The 18,067-nt window shown below is 36.0% G+C and overlaps 1 protein-coding gene across 1 annotated transcript; it reads left to right on the forward strand.

Annotated features, from left to right (window-relative positions):
- The first annotated feature begins 803 nt into the window (after positions 1-803).
- On the forward strand, positions 804-16,203 carry RAB3IP (RAB3A interacting protein). The gene is made up of 8 exons (XM_009074042.1): positions 804-893; positions 3,409-3,486; positions 3,867-4,070; positions 8,981-9,109; positions 11,279-11,391; positions 12,937-13,036; positions 13,144-13,213; positions 15,837-16,203. Exons 2-8 carry the CDS (start codon positions 3,421-3,423, stop codon positions 15,917-15,919), a joined length of 765 nt encoding a protein of 254 aa, XP_009072290.1. The 5' UTR covers positions 804-893; positions 3,409-3,420; the 3' UTR covers positions 15,920-16,203.
- Positions 16,204-18,067: the final 1,864 nt, after the last annotated feature.

Below are 18,067 nucleotides of genomic sequence, written 5' to 3' on the forward strand. Positions count from 1 at the left end.
TTTGTGCTTTTCTGCAAATTAATGCTACTTTTTGCCCAGTACAGATGAGACTGGGCATATGTAACCCTTATACTGCCAAATCGGTGTTAAAATCTTACTGCAAAAGTGGTGTGGTCAGACCTTTGAGCAAATTTTAGTGGTATATACAAATAGCATTTTGAATTTCATTAACTTGCTTTAATTTGATTTATATGTTTTGAGCAAGATATATGCATACAAGAGCAAGGATTTAATTGCAGTATGATTTTTGGAATTGTATTTGTTGTAAGGAGATATTTGGGAGACAGGATTTATAGTAAAATATGTTTTGAGATTAATTTAGAATTGGGGGTTGTCTTGGGACAGTGCTTTTTGATTTTTTATTTAATTATTTTAAAATTTCTTTAAAAAGGATCATTAAGTATCTTTTAAGGAATAGGTAGACAGCACAGGTATTCTGTCTGTCCCAGTAATTGCTTTGATCTATGTTTTAAGTGAATTTAGTCTTCTGTAGTTCCAGGAGAAAAGCTTTTTTTACTTCAGAGTGTTTTGGAAATGCTGATGTCTAGCTTAGGGATACTTCAGACTGGCCTGGTATATTGCCGTACAGCAGGAAGAAATAGCTACATATGCATATCATCAATTTAATTATTTTTAGTGTTAAGATGAATAATTTGAAAGGCTTTGGTTAGCAAAGGTTTTATGCTTCTCTGATTATTCAGTTTGTTTTATTTTTGTCCTCCCTCTTTTGTGGTATTAGCTTTAAAAGGCCAAATTACTACTTTAAGTCAGAATAAATAACTTTCAATTTTCCATAGGAGCTGAAGTTAAAAGATGAAGAATGTGAAAGGCTTTCTAAAGTGCGAGATCAACTTGGACAGGAATTGGAAGAACTTACAGCTAGTCTGTTTGAGGTTTGTTGGAGTCTTCGATGTGATATACTTAAAGGAAGCTGTAGAACCAGTATATTGTATGCTGAATTTTTCTGCAATAAGATTATAAAGGGATTTGTGTCCTGAAGACTTGGGCGTGTTGAAGTAGAGGCTTAAGAGCAAGCAGCAGACTTTTCAGTTAGATGAAAGACACTGTTGAGCTGTTGATCTGCCTAGACACAAAATGAAGAAAATAAGGAAAATATATCGGCTTATTTTTTGGCATGACTATTTTGAGACAGCTTCTCTGTCTGACAACAAGGCTATCTAGATAAGAGCTAAATTTGGGGTTGCCATGGTGACTAAATAAGTAGTTCCAGATCAATGAAGGTAGCAACTACTTAACTTAACCATGCTTTCAGCTTCTGAATTTTGGGTTTGGCAGCATGCTACTCCCACAAACATGAAAAGAAACAGTAGTACTGAGTGGTGCACCAGGGTGAGACCTGGTTACCAAGTGAGAACCCTAAAGTTTAAGTGGGACCCTTTGATTTGGGGAAAAGCCAGCAGTGCCAGCAAAGATTGTGAGCCTGTATTACAGAGAATAAAAATTCCTACATCCATAACTTGAAGCAGGACCAGTTCTTAGTTTATTTTAGGAATATATGTAGAAATGCCTAGGGCCTAAATTGTGATATCTATAACTGTCAGAATAAATTTCATAATCCATGGATGATTTGTATATTTTCCAAACTTGGAAAATATACAAATACTTGGCTTTCAGCATATGCATTAAAATACAACATTAGGTATGTTTTAGAAACAGTATTTAAACCTATGATGTTGTATTGGTATAAAAGTGCTATCAAGAGTTTGAAAATACTGAATTAAAAAATCAGATTACAAACTGCTCTGTGGATTTTCTTTTCATCATCCTGGTAGAGCAAGGTTCTTTAAAATATTAAGCTGTTCCTTTCTGCAAAAAATAAATGGGAGACCAGAAGGGTGCTTTCCAGGATAAATACCTACGTATGTTGGGGGGGAGAGGAAAATACTGGGCAGGTACTTTAACTGTAGAAGAACAAAAAGAAATTATCAGTGACATTGTTATACTAGTGATACTTCATAACTTAATTTTAACAAATTGACACATTGTTCTATGTTTGAAATATAGTATATTAGTAATAATAGTTTGACTTTGAATTACTCAGACCGCTTTGGGCACTTACTTGAATTGTCTTTTGCGATTTGATTTCAGTAAGAGGCCCTAACAAGACCACATTGAGGTTTATTGATTTTTTTTTTTTTTTAATTTTTTTTTTTTGCACTGGGATCTATAGCCCTTGAATTCATGTTTTACTCTGAATCCCACTAATTTCGGTGACCATGTAAGTGGATATTCTAGGGCTTATATTAATGCATCCTAGTGGAGGATTGAGACTTGTTTTGCACAGCTGGGTCCATATATTACATTATTACACCATAATAGCATAGTAACATGCTTTGCTTTCAAAGGTGCATCACTGAGCAGAAACTGCATGGTCAATGTTAAATGTATTTGTACACATTGTATAAATGTGTATGTTCCCATTCCTGCATGTGTCTTGTTACTTGAGATAATTTTACAACCACGTATTATACAGCTGTGTTGTATGCCAGTGGGAGCCAGATCTTACGGTATGATGATGTATGAAATTTTTGTTTGATTTATATAGTGTCCAGATGTGCTAGGCGCTTTACAGATATGAAAAGATCCTATCCCAAGTAGCTTAGTTGGTGGCTCTGATCTTTCATTTTTTGTTGCCTTGAGTAAGTACTACATAAGAACAGTAATTTAATCACAGGCACAAATTGCTGAATCAGAGCCTAAACAAATGCATTATATGGACAAAAGGCTTAAAGGTATGAGGTAAAAGGATGTTGAAAAACCCTCAGTCCCTTTATGCTTTCTTCTGTATTGACTTTACCTTGGTTCTTGGGTTGCTTTTTTGGTGCCTTTTATGTTCTACTTAGAAAAGTGTATTAAACGACAAAATGTGTTTAAGCTGTTGCTTTGTCTGTTTTATTAATGGCAAGAGTTTAGGCTTCATAGTTGTTTGATGAGTACCTTCATGCAGAAATGTACAGTTGTCTAAAACTGGTTATTCTGGCTAGAAGAAGGGAGAAGTTCTTTTGAATGTGCTACTTTCCCTATGTTGCTTTTGTTGCTATTGGTTGAGTCTTTCTCTTGGGGGTCAAGGAACTTGACTTGTCAGCCACTGAAGCGTGACTGGAGCCTGGTGTTCATGACAGGTATTGTTCCTGTTGGAGGGGAGTGGGTGGAGTTGCTGAATTTCTGTCTCTGGGCTGAGAAGCAAGGAGAAGAAACTTGTGGACCAGTGATGAATCCAAATGATAGATTAGTAGGGGGTTTTTTTAAATGCAGCTATTTCATTTCAGACTACTGCACAACTTAATATTCACAAGTAGTCTCCATGAAGCAAAAGTATGTCCGTAGTTGTTGGGGTTTTTTGTAAATGTGTGTGAAGCATTTACACTAGCTAAACGTTTTTTATAGGAAGCACACAAAATGGTTAAAGAAGCAAATGTCAAACAAGCTGCAGCAGAAAAACAGTTAAAAGAAGCACAAGGAAAGGTGAGTTTATTCCAGCTTGCTTTGTCTTTTCAAATGGTTATAAATCTAAAGTGTGAATCATAAAGATGTAAATAGAACATTGCCTATACACATTATTAGAATATATACCACATTGTTTTGTGTTGCTTAACATATCCTTAGCTAACAGCCAAGGACATAGTGTTTCAGCATCATGTCAGATAACCAGCAAGGTGCATAGGAAGCCAGTGCTACTGCAATAGGCAATTGCATAGGCATATGTGTGTTAGTGCAAATCAAGACTTCATCTTCCAAGAGTACTAAGGTAATGGAGATTTTGTTAAATGATTTCACATATTCATAGTCTAATGTGATATTGTTGTTTGTTAATTTTATTCTTCCCTCACATGCCCCACCCCAAGATTGATGTTCTCCAGGCTGAAGTAGCAGCACTGAAAACACTAGTACTGTCTACTTCACCAACGTCTCCAACTAAGGAGTTTCAGTCTGGTGGAAAAACTCCTTTTAAGAAAGGCCATGCAAGAAACAAGAGTACAAGCAGTGCTATGGGTGGCAGTCATCAGGACCTTACCATGATGCAGCCAATTGTGAAAGACTGTAAAGAGGTAACAGCACAAGATTTGTTCTTTTTGCTGATAACCTGGCTTTATTGTTTTGTTCTACTCATGGTAAATTTAGTATATATATAAAATCTTCATGTAATGCTGACTATTTTAGAGATATTTTTTATTAATGAAAGAACTTAACTTACATACCAATAGGTGGTGATTTTTCCAAGTCCTGTTTACCTTTAAATCATTAAGGGAAGATGAGATAAGAATTCAAATATTGGAATTAGTAATTTAACAACCAAACAAAACAATAAACCAAAACAATGTAACTGCTTGGTCTGACCAGGACTGATGGGGGTCGCTGGACAAAAAAGAGGAAAAGTATCTTTGCTCAGGGGCTTGCAAAGCTTGTAGAGACAGCTTTAAACTAGATCTGTTGGGGGAGGGGGGCACCTATTCATCCTGATCCTACAGGTTGAATGCCACGACCGATAATGGGTGCCCAGAACAGAGCAATGTCAGTGGTAAGACTCCAGCCAGTGTGCTGGGGTTCATCCAGGGACTGGCTCAAATGTCTCTACACCAACACATGTAGTATGGGCAATAAACAAGAGGAACTGGAGACGTGTGTGTGCCTGTGTAGATATGACATTGTGGGTATGTATCACAGAGACGTGGTGGGTTAAAGAGGCCAGGAAAAAGAGAAAATAAATGATTTGTTAGAGAACAGGAGGAGAGTTACCACTGGAAACCCAAGGACCTGTGTGTTTTTTGGTTTTTTTTTTAATATACTCATAGAACTGAAAATGGGGACATAATAAGGTGATATCATGGTACTTGAGTCCTTGAAATAGTAGTAGCAAAAATTGACCAAAGATTTGAGAAGGAGCTTATTTTACTGGGTGGTTAGTAGAACAGTGGGTGAAATTCAAAATCAATAAATGAGAAATAAGACATCTAGAGAAATAAATGCAACTAGAAAGCTTGCAGTTGTGAACTTGGAAGGAGCTACATTGTGCTGGAAAAATAAAGATAGTGTCTTTGTTGATCGTTGTCTGATTTAGGGGTTTAGAGATTTAGGAGTTCTTAAGAAAGGAATAAATAGCAAAAGAAAAAACATGATACTGCTGTATAAATATGTAGTAAATGTGTGTTTCTATGCATGCAGATATGATGTCTTAATCTCAGAAAGGCCATAATGAAAACATGAGGAAATGTGACATAGATGGTCAAACCTATGGAAGGATTTGCGTATATAAAGAGATACTTGAGGTAGAATAAAAATCTGTGCAATCACAGGTGACATGAGGAAGATGAATTATGAACAATATTAATGATTTCTTGTAATAAGAAAACTGGAAGCTGAAAGGTACATAATTTTCAGTTAGTACATAATGGAACTTCAACTCATTGTCATGAGGTAGCAAGATCAAAAATATAAATGTGTTCAAAATATAGTCACACAAAGTGACAAAAGAAAATTCTATCACAGTATATAGAAGATATGACATTTGGGATATGAAGATTCTTTAACTACAGGTTGTTAGAAGCTTTGAGGCTGTCAGATGAGGACATGTCACTGTCCTCTCATACGGCCCTTCAGCTCTGTGCCTGCTGGCCATTGTCAAAAGGGTGACAGGCCAACAGGATCTTTAATGTGATTCAAGGTGGCCATTTTTATACTGTGTTTTGCCAGTCATCATTAACTGCATTTGTACTAGACACCTTTTCACAATAAATCTAGAAAATAAAGGTACCTTTCAATTTCTGTTTCATACTCAAAAAAAAAAAAAGGCAGAAGATTGACCACCTGCCTCTGCCCACTTTCAGTGCTATCAAGGATATTTTCCTTGTTGCCCTTCAGAAAATGGGAGAGCTGAGGTGAAATGCAGTTACTTTGTAAGCTTCACACTGAGGTCATGACTCCATGAAATTTTTCAGTATTGGGCAAGAGCGAGAGAGAGGAGGAATCTGTCTTGCCTCAATTTCTTGTGGAGAGGAAGTGGTGAACATGAAGGACATGCTGCAGGAGAACCAATCTGCTGACATTTTTCTTTAATTCAGTCTCTCTTTTTGGGGGCTGCATAAGGAGAACTTCAAGGCTGCTCAAACTGGTGACTTGTTTCTTCCAGTGACAGCCCAGGGAATCACTGTGAAACATGGATTTTCTACCCTCTGGGACTTGAGTCTTTCTGTTTCTCTTCTGAGCAGGATTACTTAATGGAATTTAGCATGGAGTGAAGAAAGCAAGAAGCCTCTGGCCTGGTGGCTAGGACATTGTTTTAAACAGGGGAGATAATGCCTTCCCAAATACTTTTATTATCCAACACTTTCTGGTTTTGTTTACTGCTTTTTTTTTTTTATAGTTGGTTGCATTTCTGGGAGCTGGGTCTGAAACCCTAGTTCTGTCCCCTTGATAAATGTTCTTTCCACTGAGTTAGGTTACCCTTTGTATGTTATTCTTCTGATTCTGAGTGACTTGGCTTCAAAAGGTGGTCGGAAAACACCCTTGCCCAGGGCTTGTGGTGTGGGGAATATAGCTGTGAACCCTTATGGAAAGTTTACCACCTAGAGCTTTGCATTTCGAGCTGTTGGATGGAAGTGGGTGCAAATACGTTTCAATTCTGAGGTTTCTTTATGGGATGTAGACAGAGTCAAGAGTGGATGGCTTTCTGTTCTAAATTGCAGTGGATCTAGAAAGGTTCCAACATCTCAGAAAAATACTACCTAGCATGCAGTAGTAATCTCTAGGACAAATTGACATGTCTAATGAATTTACATATTAAAAGATTGAAATAAGCTGAATAGCTGCCTGGTTCTTAGGCAGACAGGTAGCATCCACTCACATAAATGCTGATAAATGCATCAGCATTGTTCAAAGAGCTGAAATGTTTCACTGATGTATTTTACTGTAAAATGAAAACATTAAAAAATTAACTGGAATTATTATTACATTTGGCTGTATATATAATTTCAGGCAATCAAAACTGAGCTAGTGAAAACACAAGTAAAGATGGGAGGAGATACATATATCACATAGGTTGGAAAGGAAGAACATTAAACTATGTTCACTGAACAGTTTTTTCAAAGCAGGTTCTTTATAAACTGCAGGTTTGCGTAAAATAGAGTTAAATCTAGAAAATAACCAAGTTAGTAAGAAATGCATCTTCATTTTTAGAATCCTGTAGTACAGGTCAGAAATGGATGGGGGTTTTGCTGGTGTCTCTTGATTGTATTCATTTTAAAGCTAGACCTGAGATGGGTTTTAAGGTGTGGGAAATGTTCCTTTAGGGAGCAAGTTACACATATTGAATTTCATTTGTACAATGAAGTTGGTGGCTTAGCAACCAGAACATTTATGGACTAGTTTAATTAAGATGCTTGTTCCTGATTGTACCAGAGTGTAAGGCAAGTAGCCCTAATGGAAAACAAATCTTTAATTTTTATTAGCTATTTTTCAAGAAAAAGACTAAAACTAACCACCCTCCTCTCCCTCCCATCGAAAATGACAAAAGAACTCCCCAAAGCATCTATGTAATAGAATGGCAAAGTGCTGGGAACTTAGAGAAGGGGTAATGCATGGGGAAAGAAAAAAATGAGATTGGTTCAAAGCAGCATACTGATATTTCTAATATGATAAAAATAAATCAATTTTTAGCATATATTGTTTTCCCTTTTTCATTATCTACATTATTTGTTTTTAATAGTACAAAATTTTAAATTCACATCCTGGTTTATTTACCTGAAGTGTATGTTCTTCCTGTAGTTTTCAGTTTTAGGAGTATAGGTCTGGGGTAGTACAGGAAAGGGATTTAATCAGTTGGACAGGAAAGGGTGCTGAAGTCTGTGACAGCAGAATGTCAAAACCAGTCTGAGGATGGTGTTGCATATCCCACTGGGGACTGGCATTAGTCTTTTATGTTGGATTAGGAGCATCCATCGCATGCACTCATCCCTGTGCTGCTTGGTTTGTCTCCTGGAGCAGTGTTGTAGCCCACGAATGTGTTCTTTCTCAAGTAACCCTAAACTAGTTGATGTGCTCTGGGAGTATCTCAGTGTGCTCTAGCTGTTAATGGGTAGCCAACCTATGGGACAGGCTGTCCCATAAGTGAGCAGGGATTTTTAATAGTGAGCTGGTACTAGTCTCCTGAGCACCAGACTGGATAGGTGCCTTGGTGCCTTCCTATTGCCAACTGATCTCAACATGGAGATAACAAAAGGTGTTTTCAAAGCAGGTAAAATAGTCTTTTCCTAACAGAGCATGGTTACTCCTAGCACAATTTAAGGGGTTGTTTTAGCATTTCCTCTTTGACTATGGGAGCTGTGGAGGAGCAGGCACATAAATCATTCTCAGTGAATGCTCTTGCCTTTCTGTTGTATGGTGGTGTAGGAGAGAGTCTGTAGGAGAAAGTATAAAGTTGAAAAAAGAAGAATATTTAATTGATTTGTACGTTGACTTCCTGTTTCCCTCTGTTAGTAGGTTTAGTGAGTTAGTACATTTTTAGTGTTCAGATAGTAGTGTGTTATAGTCAGATGCAGGGTGAACATAAAAGTATCTAGGATTGCAGTTCTTTGAATTTTTCTGTTTTTCTGTGACTCTCACAAATAGAGGTGGACTAAAATACTGTAATGAAGATGGATCAAGAAGGAAATAAGTTTTTCAGAGGTATCCTGGAAACTTAAGAAATTGGCTTGTCCCTGGCATAGTGGTGACCAGTGAATGCATTATCTCTGTGTCTTGAAAATTATATGTTTGGATTTGCTTATATTTATAGTCTTAGGAAAGTGGATTTGAAATTGGATTTGAGAAGGTGTTCATAACTGGAGCATGATAGAATTCTTTCACAGTGCAATGGAAAGCATTTTAATGCTCGTTATTTACATGTGGATATTTGCAAATGATAGACTATAGTAGTGTGACAATTGCAGGACTAAAATATGTGAATCTTTTCTGTGTGTTCTAGGCTGACCTGTCTTTGTACAATGAATTCAGATCTTGGAAGGATGAGCCTACTATGGACAGAACATGTCCTTTCTTGGACAAAATTTATCGGGAAGATATTTTTCCATGTTTAACCTTCTCAAAAAGTGAGGTAATGGAAATGGTCTAAATGTAGTCACTGATGCTTTCCCCTTAAACATGTTGCATGAAGTCAATAGACTTAAAATATTTTCCTATGAAGTTTAGCGATTTTTGTTTCAATAATGTCTGACAGTTTGCCATGAAGTGCTAAAATTTAGTCTGGAGTATTGAAATGACCCTATTTTTTTTTCCCCACTATTTCACTTATGCTGTTCCAGACATGGCATTGTTAGGTCGCCTTCTTCAGATATTACTCCTATCTGCCAGCATCTTATGTTTGTAGGAATGGATGGAGGTTTTCTTCCTGATACTTCAAATATAGTGTAAAAATTCATTTTGTGGACCAATTTTCTCTCCTATCAGTTAGCACAGACTGCAAGCACAGTCTGGGGGCTTTCATGGAGAGAGGTTTGAGTTACAAGAATTAGACCTTGGGTTTTGATATGATTGAACAGGGGCAGTTTGGGAATATGGTGTTAGAGGAATTGAATTATGAGACATTTTTACCTTGTGTTATTCCTACACATTCTCCTATACAGAGGAAAGACCGGAGTTTTACCCATCTTGGGAATAACATGGATCCGATTATAGCTCCAACTGCTTTACTTGGTTTTGTTCTTAAGCAGCATTTATGGGCTGCAGTTGTGATACCAGTCAGTAGGGAAATGGGAGTGTATTCTAAGATCTTTATTAAAATGAGAATAACAAATTTTAAAGCCCTAAGTATTGATTCTTTTCCCCAATAAAATTAAACACCTTAGTGCATAGTAAATCTTGAATTGTATTCACGTTTATATGTTGTTTTAGGGAGATGTGTGTTCTTTTCCCATGCTTTTCATCTGCTGATAACTGCTGGCCATAAGTACATGCAGCCTTTTAGTTCATTGTATATCAGTTTGTTATGGTTGGTGTACAGCATCATATGAACCTCTCCCACTAAAAAGCTTACTTGGTTACTATGGGTATTCAGTTGCTACTGCTGTAATCTAAGTATGCCATCCTGTTGTCTTTCCCAGCAACTTAATTTGGGGGGTGTTGTGCTTCAGTGGTAAATACTGTAGATTTGTATTGCCTCTTAAGGGAAGAATGAGGGTACTAGCACTCGTCAGTTATATCATTTATTGTTTCCAGATGCTGTGTGTAGTGACCAACTTTTGTTTTCACTTGGCTCTTGACAGGCTAATATGCAGTTAAACCAAACAATAAATTACACGTGTTTTGTTTTTGAGTGATTGGAAATGCAGTTATCTGAATGGTTGAAGTATTACATCACATCTCAATAGCCTCTTGTGTATATGTGTAGTGTTGTGCTTTTGGGAGATGGCAGAGTATTTAATATGAATTCCTTTAATAGTAGCATTCTGTTTTTCAAATAAAGTACAATAGAAAAATACCTTTATTACTCTGGAGGAAGGAACCTTGGCATAAAATTGTTTCATTAACAAAATAAATCGTACCTTCTTTTAAGTCAAGTAATGGTTATTGCTTTAAACAGGAGTCTTGGGCAAGTTTTTGGTCCAATCAAGAAAAATGATCACATTTCTAGTGTCTTATGATTGTGTGTTTATAAAGAATTAACATAAAAAGCCTAAGCAAAGTTGCACTTTGTTTCATGAAGGTGATGTATTTAACTAGACCAGTGTTTTAAAGTTGCAATTGGCTTTTCTATATATTGTTCCGTTTTAATTGTTTGAACACCTTTCTAAAGCTATATTTGGCCCCAAAAGAGTGACATATTTACCTGTTTTATTCAAGATGAAAAAGCATCCTGTATAATTTTATATTTTTTCATAGAACACAAAATTAGACAACTTCCTAAAATAAGTGCCATATTCAGTCTCTGACAGGAAAATATGTGCTATTTGGTCATGTGACAAATGACTGAAAACACAGTTAGTATTTTAAACATGCTTGACTACATTCCTGGCTGTAAAGGAAGCTACCCTGCCTCAGGAAAGGCAGGGATATATGGAGGGTGGAATTTAAACAGGAGCTTGGAAATGGGACCTCTTGCTCATGATGAAAGTGGAATCTCATTTTTAGTGAAGTTTCTGTTTGGTGAGTGGATTTTTTTTAATTTTCTGTGTTCCTAACTTTCCATAAGAAGAAATATGTCACCACTTTGAGGCAATGGATAATGCAGAGCTGTTTTTAACTGCTTTCTAAATTTCACTTGCAGTTGGCCTCAGCTGTTCTGGAAGCTGTTGAAAACAACACTCTGAGCATTGAACCTGTTGGCTTGCAACCTGTTCGATTTGTGAAAGCTTCTGCAGTTGAATGTGGTGGACCAAAGTATGTTAGAGCTAACACGGAGGGGTAATCTTGGCTCATTTGAGATATCTTGGGTTGAGAAAACTGCTACCAACTGATCATCTCAGTCAAATTTGTGTGTCTTAAATTTAATTTCCTAAAATGTAAAGACTTGAAGATTGTTGTGAGAAAATTTTATGCGAAAGTAAGCAACTAATAGACTAACATAGAGCAAACCTTTAAGACGTCTTGCCTTTTAGCTGTTGAACAGTGCTTGTGATGATGTATAGTGTTGCCTTAACAAAAGACAGCTGGGTTTCCCCACAAGATTGAAGTAATTGTCCCCATGAGAGCATGTGTGCCATACAGTGCAGAACTGAGTCATCAGTAGTAACTATCATGCTAGCATTTAACCTGATGTGATGGCAGATAACATATTGAAGGTAATTCCGTAGCCAGAAGGGAAAAAGGGTTTTATTTTCATAACATGGAAAGTTTGTCTGTCTTCTGACAAAAGCTTGACTGAAATTGTGATCAGCTTGCTTCAGTTACTGTAGGATTTCTTGTATCAGTGGACTGCTCTCAGTCCTCCTAAATTGCTGTGGAAAATCATATACACTTGTCAATTTTCTCCTGTCTTTCATGGTTCTGCGGGGACCAGCTGCAGGCTGTTTGAAGGGACCTCTGAGCCACTGTTTAGAACCAGAGAAGCTCAGTAATTCTTGTTTCACTTTTGAAAGGCTGCTTGTTCTTAGACTCCCTAATTTCATGAGGTGGAAATGGGAGGGAGAAAAGGCAGCAGCTTTTAAAATTAATGAAACAGTGGTTGGCATGACAACCAAGTCTGAGATGCTGTAATAAAGACATTCCAAATGAATCAAATTCTTCTCATTTTTAAAAATTCATTGTCTCTTCCTAAACTGTTTCTTTTTGGAAGAATTTGTGATGGCTACTGACCTTTCCTGAATACTGCAGATTTGCAGTACACCGGAAGTAAATTTGATTATTTTCTATGTTTTTTTGTAATGATAATGGAAAGTATTATTGCCAGACAGCCTGTTTTCCTTTATCTCAAAATGTTTTACAATCTGAATGTAAAATATGATTTTAGTTTGGGCATAAATGCAAAGTTGGCCTTAGAATGCACCCAAGAGAGGCTTCAGAGAATTGACTGCTCTTCTGATGTTTTTTATTATGGAATAAAATATCAAGTGGAATTTTAAAAAAATCTTTTTAAATGTTGGCATCAACTGATAATTTAAATAATGTTTATTTCACATATCAAGAGTTAATTAAAGAAATCCCAGTGCTCCAGAATTGTCAAGATAGCTGAATTAGTGAATATGGAAGTACATGGCTTGAGCTGAAGCAAGTTTTAAAATTCAAAAAAGCATAATGCACCCGTATTGAAATGAAATTAGTCCTCGAGGAACTAAAATAATTGACAGCATAATGTAATAATTGCAGCTTGCAAAATGAAGGCAGTGACTCATGTATCTGTACCAATATGAAGCAGTTACATTAACCTCATGAGCAGGTGCTAATGTCAGATTTGTTTATTAAATCATGCAAACTTTTTATTTGTAGGAAATGTGCTCTCAGTGGACAAAGTAAGTCATGCAAGCATAGAATCAAATTAGGAGATTCAAGCAGTTATTACTACATCTCTCCGTTCTGTCGTTACAGGGTGAGTGGATGTACTGTGATTTTATTTTGCATAATAGTTATTTCGTTGTTTTTTTCCATACTGTTGCCTTAAATTATATTAACCACCGTTATTTTTATTGAGTTCAGATCACTTCTGTGTGTAACTTCTTTACATATATTCGATACATCCAGCAAGGACTGTTGAAGCAGCAAGATGGTGAGTAGGAAATTTTATTCAGCATATATAAACAGAAATTTGCAAAGAACCTGTGCCTAAAAGTTGCTGTCTGTGCATAGTAGCTGTGACCTAACATTACAGGAAAGCTGAGAGCTATCAGTTCATACTTGATCTAATTGCAAGAATGTGGTGATTTTTCACCCTCCAATGAAGTTATTCTTGTTAAACAACAGCAAAAAATTAAAAAGCAGTGATTTTTAGTCCATCTAAAAGCCCCTTCCATAATTCAGTAAGAAGTGTTGAAGAAGTCTGTAACTGGACTTAATCACAGTTATTCCACAGAGTAGTCAAAAATCAAGTCTCTTTCACAGAAAATGGAGATATTTTAGATAAAAATCCCACTTCCGTTTGTTTTTTTTCAGGGCCATTTCTTTCTTTCACTTGGTGTTTTGGTGCATCTTCTCATTTTGTGCATTGAGAATTGAGACAGTTGTTATTGTTGGGCTATTTTTTCAGAAGGAACAGGCAAGGATGACAGTATTTGGATTAAATTGTATAAAATAAACAGGAAACCTGTTAGATATACAGAAAACCTGTATACTGCAATCATTTGTGTGAGTGCAGCTGAGAAATGAGGTCCTGGTCATCGCAGTAGCATGACAAAATCTGTTGGTTAGGTCTGTGGTTATAAATGTAAGGTTTGATTACTCTCCACCCCAAAGAGAAATGTTTTTACTTCCATTGCTTCAGGCCACGGTGTGTTTTTTTGCTTTGTTCGTGTCAGAATAGCATATCCAGCAAGTGCCTATTTAAACCCTGTCTGCATGGTGATTTGGAAATTTGCTGAACTCTGCTGTCTGGTTTCAGTATGCCCATATAAAAGATGCTTTTGAAAATGTTTGCACTGTACACCTAGTGACTTAATTCTGGAATTAAAAAAATATATTGCATGCCGGAGTTTTAGTTATTGGTCTTCATTTTCAAGACCATTTTAGATGTTTATCACTATAAAAGAAAATGAAGATGATTTGATTGTGTTTAAACTGCACACAATTATTTAATTGTATTTCTTGTCCAGGCCAAAGAATATTGCCTAACAGCTTTCAGTCCAGGGTTTTTTTTGAAACAGGTCGTATCACTTAGGCTCACAGATCTGCTGAAGCACAGATAGTGGAAAAGTGTCATTAGCCCTGTGTCAGCAGTTAATTAAAAATTTGCTTTCGCTGTGAAAATGTAATTTTTTTTTAGTTCAGTTGCATTTTAGGAAGTAGAGTAAAATAGCATTGTAATGTTTATGAATGTCTGTGCATTTCATTATTACAGTTGTCAAGTCTGTGGATTTGCTTCATCGTCAGTTTGGCTAGAATTTGCTTTGTGTTACTATGTCACCTATAGTCTTCTCTTCTGATGTTTCCGAATTTCAAGAGCTCAGGATTTTAGCTACACTCAAATATTTTGTTTCCATTTCTAACCTGAATTACTTTTGAGGTGATAGGTAGACTGTTCCTCACAAAAAGTAATGCTGTTAATTTTTCCTAACAAAAGGTCATGGAATTCGCCAGAAATTCACCTGTTTCATATGCTAAATTTGTTTAATAAAATCTTCAGATGGCAGTAATTTTTATTTACTTAGACCAAAAGGATCTATAAAGTTTCAACTAAACATTGTTTACTTTGCTATTGAGGTAAATACATTAAGTTATTTTATATCAAAGAATGAACTATTTTCAGCATTATCAGATTTAATTATTCTTCACAAGCAGTTTGGAAAAAACTTTGTTTGGTGTTTCAGCTCAATTGTCATCTTTACCATTAAAATAGAATTAGCATTTGTGGTATGTAAGCATTTTAACAGTACCTTTGCAAGAATGTAGGAACTCATGATAGTTGTCTGTATAATGTGCTGCAGTTCTACTAATGCGCCGTATGATTTTTGAGACGGAGATCACTTCTACAAAAGTGGTTTTTGAAATATGGTAGGGAAGACCTTGTACTTGTTCAGATTAATGATATTTGTAGACATACTACATCATGATCCTGACTGCATGGAAATTATTTTTGTCTTGAGTAACTGTGTACAGCAATTGATTTTTATTGCTGTGGCATCTGGAAGCTTAAGGTATGTACCAGGCTCATCAAGTTTAGCAAAATGGAGATGAAATAAAAAAAGTCTTTCCCACCCAATTTACTGTTACTTGCAGATTACTGTGGGAAAAAAAGAGGGAGGAAGAAAGATTACAAATGGAAAAATGATAACAAAACTACAGATTCTTTGATGAAACAATTCTTATTCAACAAGTTATACCTCTTTTTCAGTTCAGTTCTACAGAAAATGTGTCAAGGGGCAGTGCAATTAAAATAAACTGCAAGTAAATGAAGCTGGCAAGAAGTACTGATGTGTTTTTGCAATACATTTTAAAAAGAATGAAAAATTGATGATTTTTTTTTTAGGACTGTCATTTAGAGCTTTTAAAGCACACGCTTGTTCAAATTTTGTCACAACCGAGGACAAATAGCCCTTGTATATATTAATTCTGGTTTTACTATATGTTTGTTACTTCTGAAGTTTCCCTAAACTCATGTAGAGTGAGCCAGCCTGGATACATCAGTTGAAATAAAATATGACTTTGCTATGTTTAATGATATTTCTGTCTTTTTTTAGTGGATCAGATGTTCTGGGAAGTTATGCAGCTGAGACGAGAGATGTCACTAGCAAAACTTGGCTATTACAAGGAAGAGCTCTAAATCTTTTTACTCTTGCGCGTGCATGAACTTCATTGAATATGCATAACTAAAATTGCTGAATCTTTTTTTGTCACTTGATATTTATTTCCACAAAGTGGGTCCAAGATCTCTCTCCTTTTGCAAATGGCACTAAGAAGTACTGTGATTGTTTTAAACTGACCTATGCTGTATATGCCTACATATAATATTTAGTTGAACAAATGTGGTAAACACTTGCAGGTGTATTAGTGACTGTAATTTACATTTAGAAACAAAACTTCTGATTAAAGTGTTAATCTGAAACAGTGTCTGTCTTTGTTCTTTGTGATGCAGAATGATGTGAACCTTCCCAATATTACATTCTGAAACATTAAACTGAGATTATTTTAAGAAGAAGGAATAAACGCCTGACATTTTCTTTGTTGTAGTGTTTAGATACGTGATTATAGCTCTCTATGCTTGTATGCCAGTACAGTTAACTGGGAGGACTTGGAATTCTTTGAAGTGCTGCTTTCTTATACTTGTAACTTTAAAAAATTTGTAGAGAGAGAAGGGTCACAGCATAATAAGTCTGTGTATGTTCTCTCTAAAGTAGGGTGCTTTTCAAATACCAAGGTACAATGAAATTATCTTGTTCACTCTTTCATTAGAAATCTGTCCTGATCTCTGACTGCTAAAAACTTTCTTTCCCTCTAATTTTCTTTGATTAGAATTTTTTCATTCCTTTAAAGTATTTTTTCTCCTGTATTTTTTGGGGGTGGGGGAATACCAGTTTCCACTGTTTATACATCATTTTCCCCATAGCTGTCCTTGAAGCTGGGAAATTTCCATTATGTGATTTCTTTAACATGCTGATGATAATTTCCATATAATGTTACCAGTTTTTTCACACACACAAATTGTGTCAGAGGGAACCCAAAAAAGGATCATGGCCTCTAAAGAAGATGCTTTTCCTGTTTTTACTTTGGCCCTTGAAGTTCAAGTGGTCCTTCTTTTCCTGGGCATTGTTTAAGCTGAAAGCAGACAGCTGATGAGGTTAAGTGGAACATAGTTATGGGTATGTACTAGGCTTGCCTTTTTGGAAAACCATTAGATCTTGATTGTGACTGCTGTTCATCAGTTTCTCATAACAGTTAAGCACTGGCAGGTAAACTGACAAACATAAGAAGGCATATTTATATAGTTGTTTTAAGAAGCATCATCTCACTGGATACAGATCTCTTTGATGCTGAACAAAACCAACACTATTCGTCACTCTTACTGGAATGTTCTCTGTTCTCACAAAAGTAAATAGAAGGAGCAATGAAATTTAATACCATACTTGTGCATGTGCCTGCAAACACTGGGCAAGTGGTGGCTTTGACTGGGCATTTCAATGTTAAGATGAAAAAAACAGCTGAACCTAAATATTTCCCTAGTAATGGAGTATGTATGTCCAGCCTGAGCTATTTCAGTACCAAGGAAATATTTTTATCAATCTCATCACTGGGTACTACTTGCTATTGTAGAAACCTGGAAGAGTTCTACTATAAATTGTTGAAGGATTGTTTATTCTTTCAGTAATACCTAGGAAGTCTGATTTTACTCACTCTTAGAAAACAAACTGTGTTTATTGGTGTTACATTTTGTTAGGCTCATAAATGCTTCCAAAATGATTGTTAATTCTTAGTTTACATAATGAGAGTGAACTATTTCCATGATTAGCTAACAGTAGGTAAATGATAGCCAGTAGCTATTGCTATTCTGACTTAATAATCCTTTACACAACAACAAAATATTGTTGCTCATTCAAGCAGAGAGAAGGGTCCTTTCTATACATAATAGTATCTAAAATGTGTTATGCTGCAGTGATTTTCTTGTATTAGGGAAGACAGAGAGGTACCCTGTGTATCTCAATTCCACCAACATCTCGTCAGTGCTGATTGGCTTGCTTCTGTCTTCAAGTCCCTAGTCCAAAATTATTTTCTGTATTTTTAATATGAGCTGTTTATCATGAGAAGCCTGTGTCTCATGTGAGTGCCTGGGGCTTGTAAAATTGCACAACAGTTACTTGTCTGGTGAATATAATTACTTCAGAAAATTATCTAATTCCAGAGTTTGCTTCACTGAAACTTTTCTTCATGACCAAATGCCTCTTTCAATGCCTACTCAAAACATTGAATATTTTTT

This window comes from Acanthisitta chloris, unplaced genomic scaffold (genome assembly GCF_000695815.1).
Source record: "Acanthisitta chloris isolate BGI_N310 unplaced genomic scaffold, ASM69581v1 scaffold21084, whole genome shotgun sequence".
Taxonomy (NCBI): Eukaryota; Metazoa; Chordata; class Aves; order Passeriformes; family Acanthisittidae; genus Acanthisitta; species Acanthisitta chloris.

Bases quoted from the DNA above. Each gene is read 5' to 3' on its own strand.
- RAB3IP (XM_009074042.1), top strand. From the start codon at position 3,421: ATGGTTAAAGAAGCAAATGTCAAACAAGCTGCAGCAGAAAAACAGTTA. The intron at 9,110-11,278 runs GTAATGGAAATG...TTTCACTTGCAG, and splicing joins TAACCTTCTCAAAAAGTGAG to TTGGCCTCAGCTGTTCTGGA. The intron at 13,037-13,143 runs GTGAGTGGATGT...TATTGAGTTCAG, and splicing joins CTCCGTTCTGTCGTTACAGG to ATCACTTCTGTGTGTAACTT.